This window comes from Myotis brandtii, unplaced genomic scaffold (genome assembly GCF_000412655.1).
Source record: "Myotis brandtii unplaced genomic scaffold, ASM41265v1 scaffold199, whole genome shotgun sequence".
In the NCBI taxonomy this organism is placed as follows: Eukaryota; Metazoa; Chordata; class Mammalia; order Chiroptera; family Vespertilionidae; genus Myotis; species Myotis brandtii.
The window spans coordinates 4,061,585-4,068,002 of NW_005357414.1; the positions used below are offsets into that span (position 1 = coordinate 4,061,585).

The 6,418-nt window shown below is 46.2% G+C and overlaps 1 protein-coding gene across 9 annotated transcripts in view; it reads left to right on the forward strand.

The window, feature by feature from the left end:
• Nucleotides 1–6,418, forward strand: part of TSC22D3 (TSC22 domain family, member 3) — a 62,454-nt gene that overhangs the window by 1,102 nt on the left and 54,934 nt on the right. For 3 of the 9 annotated variants that reach the window (XM_014538835.1, XM_014538836.1, XM_005865222.2), the window contains exon 2: nucleotides 461–880. In XM_014538835.1, the coding sequence (XP_014394321.1) occupies nucleotides 461–880 (420 nt within the window). Of the gene's footprint in view, nucleotides 1–6; nucleotides 212–239; nucleotides 332–460; nucleotides 881–6,418 lie in introns of those variants that run through there. The other 6 variants (XM_014538837.1, XM_014538838.1, XM_014538839.1 and 3 more) reach the window with 6 other exon arrangements.

Below are 6,418 nucleotides of genomic sequence, written 5' to 3' on the forward strand. Positions count from 1 at the left end.
TTGCTGCCACGGCCCGTGCAGACTCCTGGGCGTGCAGCTCGCTAGTTCACTCACTCGCGCTGGGCTCCTGCCACCGTTCAGCCGGCACAGCCCAGGGGAGCCCGAGAGCGGGTGAGCCAGCGAGTCGAGGAGGGAGGGAGCAAAGAGGGGAAAACGAGGGCGCGCCCCGGCTCTCCCTCTGCCCTGTTGCCCGCCCTTCCTGCTGCCACAGGTCTACCCCGAGTCTGGCTCACACTTGGGAAACTTGGGACGGCGCTGGGGCAGCGTGTGGCACCTCGGGGGCGGCCGGGGCCTCCTAGCGGAGGGGGAGGAGGAGGAGGAAGAAAAGGAAGTGAGCCCCAAGGATCCGCTCCGAGCTGTTTGTCCAGCTGTTTCTATTCGAACCCAGAGCGGCACAGCCAGAAGGGGGCCAATTCGAGGGTGGTTAGCTGGAGGCACTAATTTCCAACTTTTCTCTTAGCAGCTTGCCTTTTCCAGACACCCTGGAGTCTCCTCAGGCCAACGCGGCGGACGCGCACCTGCCAGCCGCCCCAGACCTGGCAGGCCAGGCGGCCCCCGAGCCTGAGAAGATGGCCCAGCCCAAGACCGACTGCCGCTCACCTGTTGGTCTCGACTGCTGCAACTGCTGCCTGGACCTGGCCCACCGAAGTGGAGACAGCAGCGGGCAGAACAAGAGCCCAGGCAGCCCCACCGTGAGCAACTTTCGGCAGTTTCAGGAGAAGCTGATCTTTGAGAACCTCAACACCGACAAGCTCAACAACATAATGCGGCAGGATTCGCTAGAACCCGTGCTGCGAGACCCCTGCTACTTGCTCAACGAGGGTATCTGCAACCGCAACATCGACCAGACCATGCTCTCCATCCTGCTCTTCTTCCACAGGTGAGTGTCTGAGCAGACGGGTGGGCATGCGTCCTGGCTCGCACCAGCTGCTGCTGTACCCTCACCTCGGACAAAAGGGGCTACCAGGAAGTTCATGAGGGGCACTAAGGAGGCTGGGCTCTCAGGCTGCTGTGACCGACCCACAGGCTACCTGTAGTCCTGTGGGGTGGAGGGGACTTCTGGCAGGTGGGGACTCTATTTGGAAGTGTGCCTGCAGAGGCTTTCCTAAGAAGGGGCTGGAGCCTGAAAGTGGCTAGATCCCTAGATGGTTTGGAAGTAGCTGGGGGCACCCCCTCCTCCAATGCATAATTTCCGCTGCCACTTTGGAAATTCTGCTGTGAGCTGCTCTTAGGACAGTGATGGCGAACCTTTTGAGCTCGGCGTGTCAGCATTTTGAAAAACCCTAACTTAACTTTGGTGCCGTGTCACATATAGAAATTTTTTGATATTTGCAACCATAGTAAAACAAAGATGTATATTTTTGATATTTATTTTATATATTTAAATGCCATTTAACAAAGAAAAATCAACCAAAAAAATGAGTTCGCGTGTCACCTCTGACACGCGTGTCATAGGTTCGCCATCACTGTCTTAGGATCTGAGTTCCACTCTTCACAAAAGCCCATTTCTAAATATGCAAACTCAGATTGAAACTTCGAGGGCTTTGAAATTACTGAATGGCACTGACTGACAGTGAGGCCAGGGAAAATGTCAAAACAAACTAAGAGACTGCTGATGTGCAGCAGGTGGGGAATAAGAAAAATTATGGAACCTTGAGAATTTCTTGAGACTCTGGGTGGGATACTTCCACCTCCTCCATGTCACATCCTTCAATTTCCAATGATGGCTAAACGCAGCCCCAGAGAGCATCCTAGGACGGGAGGGTGGATGAATCCATGTCTTTGCAGATGTTTGTTGGAGTGTAGAGAGTGAGGGTCAGACTTTCTAGAAATCCTGCTGAAGGGCAAAAGGAAGAGAATGGGAGGAGAGAAACACATTGGGAAGCCCCAAGGTGTCTATAGTCCTCTAGTCTGAGACAGTCTGGTCAGAGCCAGTCTTGAAGGTACAACTGAGGCAATTTCGAGCCAGGGGAGGCAACTTCAGGAAACACAACTGCAGTGGGTTTGGTGTTTTGGAACCATCATAACAGGGCACAGGTGTGTGTGTGTGTGTGTGTGTGTGTGTGTGTACGGTGTGCATTTTTTTTCTCAATGATGCAGGTTAAATGCATGAAAGACAACCCCATGGTGGGAGACCTAGGTTATATGTAGTACAAGTTATAGCCCTGCCTCACTGTGAGCCTGAGCAAGTCACCTGACTTCTCTAGTCTCTAATGTACCTTCTGGTTCTGAGAGCCCAGGTCATGGGCAGGTGGTGTGCTCAGACAAGGTAATAAGCAATTGTGAGCACCACAGAATATTTGAATAACTGGGTGGTTTTCCAGTGAGGCACAAAGAGGGAATTTTAAAAGCAATCAAAATAGGCAGGAACTACCCTCACTTAGTGTTCAGACCAGGTTTACCGCTGCAACCCCAGAAGTTCCAGGAGGGAACAAGCAGGGCTGCTGACTTCGCTAGCATTATCATAACAAGTTGTATTTCTCAGGCATTTTCCACCCCCATCAAAGCTCTTCCTCATCTATTATTTCACATTAGGTATAAATTTATTTCATTGTTTTAGAAAAAACAACAAAACCAGGCCCTGTTCAGTGGGTTTTTAGGGAGTCTTCATTTCTGATGAAAGATTAGTATAAGTGTATTCAGACCACAGATGCTGCAACCCGTCAGAGCAAAAGCCCTAACAGGCTCCTAACAATCCAGCTCAACTTGGTAGGAGAGTGGCAGTGGGGGAGGGGTGACGGAGATACCTAGAAAGAGCTCCTGTCACATTTGCACTCTTTCAACTAGGAGAGAAACTGCCCCAGAATGGCCTTATTGATGTGTAAGAGGGGACACATCCTCAGTTGGGTTACTAGGCTTGGGACCTAGGAGGGCTGGATCTAGGTGAGTGAGGTGTGAGACTGAGAGCCTGAGATCAAAGTGTTCACTTGTGCCACACCTTGGGAGGCTTTCTGGTTGTCTGGGTTTCTCCAATGGAAAGACCTCCTTTGTCACCTAGTCCATTGACACCTGTCAATTGGGGTTTGTTATCGGCAAAGCATAGAAATGATATCGGGTAGGGGTGTAGGGGCACTGAGGGCACTGGTGGAGGGAGCCAAGCGAATTGTTGGAAATGTGGACCTGAGCACCTTGCCTCCTGGGATCAAAGCAATTCAGTGTCCAAAACAGATAAGCCTTTCTTTCTGTAAGGCTGGGGAGTGTGACGGGGTCCTGTGGTAACAGCCTTCTAGTTCTAGCAGGACAAAATGTTCTTACATTTTTCTTGATAACTGAGACATTTGAGGTTAGGAATTCTGAATTTGCTTTAGGTTTTACCTAGAATGACATGCTCATTAGTAGAAGTAGGAGACCATTATTGCTGGTCATGGGGCTTTTCCAATATCTGAGCTGGAAAGACTTCTTCTGAGTGAAAATTTTCTCTTTCTTACTTCATTTATTCCCTGGAATACGTTTATACTTAAGTCATCAGTTTTACTTCTATTCCATTTAATGCTTTGATATTTCAAATTCCTGTTGGGGTGTATTTTCCCCTTTTAATTTGTCTACTTTCAAGGCTACCTCTCCTGGAGAAGAGACTCTCCCTGCCCCTCCTCCTGCAGCCCATTTTCCTCCTGGAAGGGTTCCTCTATTCTTGGGAGGGGTGGGGCACATTCTTGATTTCTGTCTGGTTATTTGCCTTGACCCTTCCCTTGTTCCCAGCTTAGTTCCCGGTGTCCTTGGAACACAAGAAAATAAGCAGTTTGAGGGTAGGCGGTATGTTTTACACTCATTTGGTTTTCCCTGGGTTTCTTAGTTATATAGCCCGTATGCAATAAAGGTTTTTTTGGTTAGATGACTGCTTAAGTGTTGGTGTAACAATTGTAAAAGGTAAAAAAGCAACTTTAACCTAGTCTTGGAAAATCCTTATTAAGGTTTAAATGTGATTTTTGTGTTTGTTTTATGTTTGAACCACGTGTGTAACTCTAATAGCCTGGGAGAAGTCCTGATGGACGGTGCTGTATGTATACTCATAACTCAGTGGTAATGGGCATGTGGCTTGTTGGTATGTAAATGGTTTCTCTAAACTATTGAGAGGTGTGTTTTAAACACCATCCCTTTAATCTCGTGTTAGGTAACTAATAACTATAATAGATTAATAGCTAACATTTATTGAGCATTTACAGTTTGCACTAAACATTATATCTGCCTAATCTCATTTAATATTTATATCAACCCATGAAATGGGTACTATCACCCTTCTTCATTTTATAACAAAGAAAATTGAGGCTTGGGAAAATTAAGTAACTTGTCTGATGCCTCACAATGAAAAGCAGAGGAAAACTCCACCTAAGATCAGTCAGACACTAAATAATTGTCTATCAAGAAAAAATTGTTAAGCAGAGGTAAATATTAGCTGAGAAACTAACCAAATGTTTAAAATATCCTTATTAGGTAGGGTGGCCAACCATACCTTTCTGGGACATGGGACTTTCAGTGTTTAAACTGGGACAGTCCCAGGGAAACTGGAGTGGTTGGTCACCCTATTATGAGGGGACTCAACCTTATCATTTGAATATGCTTCTAAAACTAGAAAATTTAGGAGGCAGATAGAATATGCTGGACAAACAGCTAAAATTTCCAATGTAAATGTAGCCTATGAAAAAACTGGTAAAGTTGAAGTTTGAGGGGCCTTAATTCTTTGATCAATAAGGGGTAGCAATCTGAAATAGAAACTTTTGCCATATTCTGTTGTTGTCATTGTTGTTGCTGTAATTCAGATTTACTTCTAAGATTTTATCCAAAACTTCTTAATCAGCTCTATTTTGCTGCCTTTGGCTCCTGAGCACACATACCTGCCCGGGGTAGTCTGACATATTCTGAATTGGAGTTCCCTTGTGGCTTTAAAAGCCTTAGGCAGGGGTCCTCAAACTTTTTAAACAGGGGGCCAGTTCACTGTCCCTCAGACCGTTGGAGGGCCGGACTATAGTTTAAAAAAGAACTATGAACAAATTCCTATGCACACTGCACATATCTTATTTTGAAGTAAAAAAACAAAACGGGAACAAATACAATATTTGTATTTGCATGTGGCCCGCGGGCCATAGTTTGAGGACCCCTGGCCTTAGGAGCCTGCCTTTAAGCATCTGAGCTGGCACCAGCTGGTTCCCACACTTAGATGCTCAGAAAAATGACAATAGCGAAGATTTCTAATTGCTTTACATGTGCTAATTCATTCACCTTCCCCTACTGAGTTGATATATAGTAGTAAAGGGAAAGATCAGATTTCCAAGAAAAAAATGCAAAAAATTATTTGTGCTTCTCTAAGTGAGTCTCAGAGTTCATGATTTCATAAGTGTATATTCCCGGATCTGACTTCTAAGGATGTAGCTACTTACACGGTGTGATTTGAGGGGCCAAACTATTCTCCGGGCCTGCCTGTTGTAGTGCCTAAGATACAGTTTTCTGTCTAGGAACCATCTAAAACTCCTCTCCCATAGCATAGTGGTATGCTAATCACACCATGAGAAACTCTGAATTAGAGATCGCAACCTTTGTCAACTAATTTGCCATTTGATTTCGATGATGGAGTTCTTTGCTGTAGAGAGGTTTCTATGTGGTTAAGCCTGCCATTCTTTGCCTTTGTGATTTTTGCTTTTGGTATCAAGCTTGGAAAGTCCTTCCTTAGCCCAAAGGAATGTAATGTAAGCACCTACTGGTCTGACAAAGAATAGGTACTCTGATTAAGGCATTTTCTATTAAAAACACAATGCACTTGCAACTTAACATTCATGGTTTGAATACTTCCAAGAGAAAGTTGATAGGAGATAAACTGTCTTCTTGCTGAGGCACACATGCTAAGAGGCTTTTGCCTATGAGTGACCCTAGTGCTCTACCAGCATACCTAATATATATGTATGTATATATATATATATCATATATATGACATATATATATGATATATATATATATATTCCCTACATATATATACTAGTGGCCTGGTGCACGGGGGGAGGGGGCAGTTTCCCTCAGCCCAGCCTGCACCCTCTCTAATCGGAGACCCCTGTGGGATCAGGCCTAAACTGGCAGTCGGACATCCCTCTCGCAATCTGGGACTGCTGGCTCCTAACCACTCACCTGCCTGCCTGCCTGCCTGATTGCCCCTGACTGCCTCTGCCTGCCTGCCTGATTGCCTCTAACCCCCCTGCCAGCCTGATCTCGTCCCTAACTGCCCTCCCCTGCCGGCCTGATCTCACCCCAACTGCCCTCCTCCATCAGCCTGATCGCCCCTAACTGTCTCTGCCTTGGCCCCCACCACCCTGGCTTTGTCCGGAAAGAAGTTGGATGTCTGGAAGATGGCCAGTCGACCTGGTCTAATTAGCACATTACCCTTTTATTAGTATAGATAGATTATATAGGATAGGATTGCTTAAATGGGGGG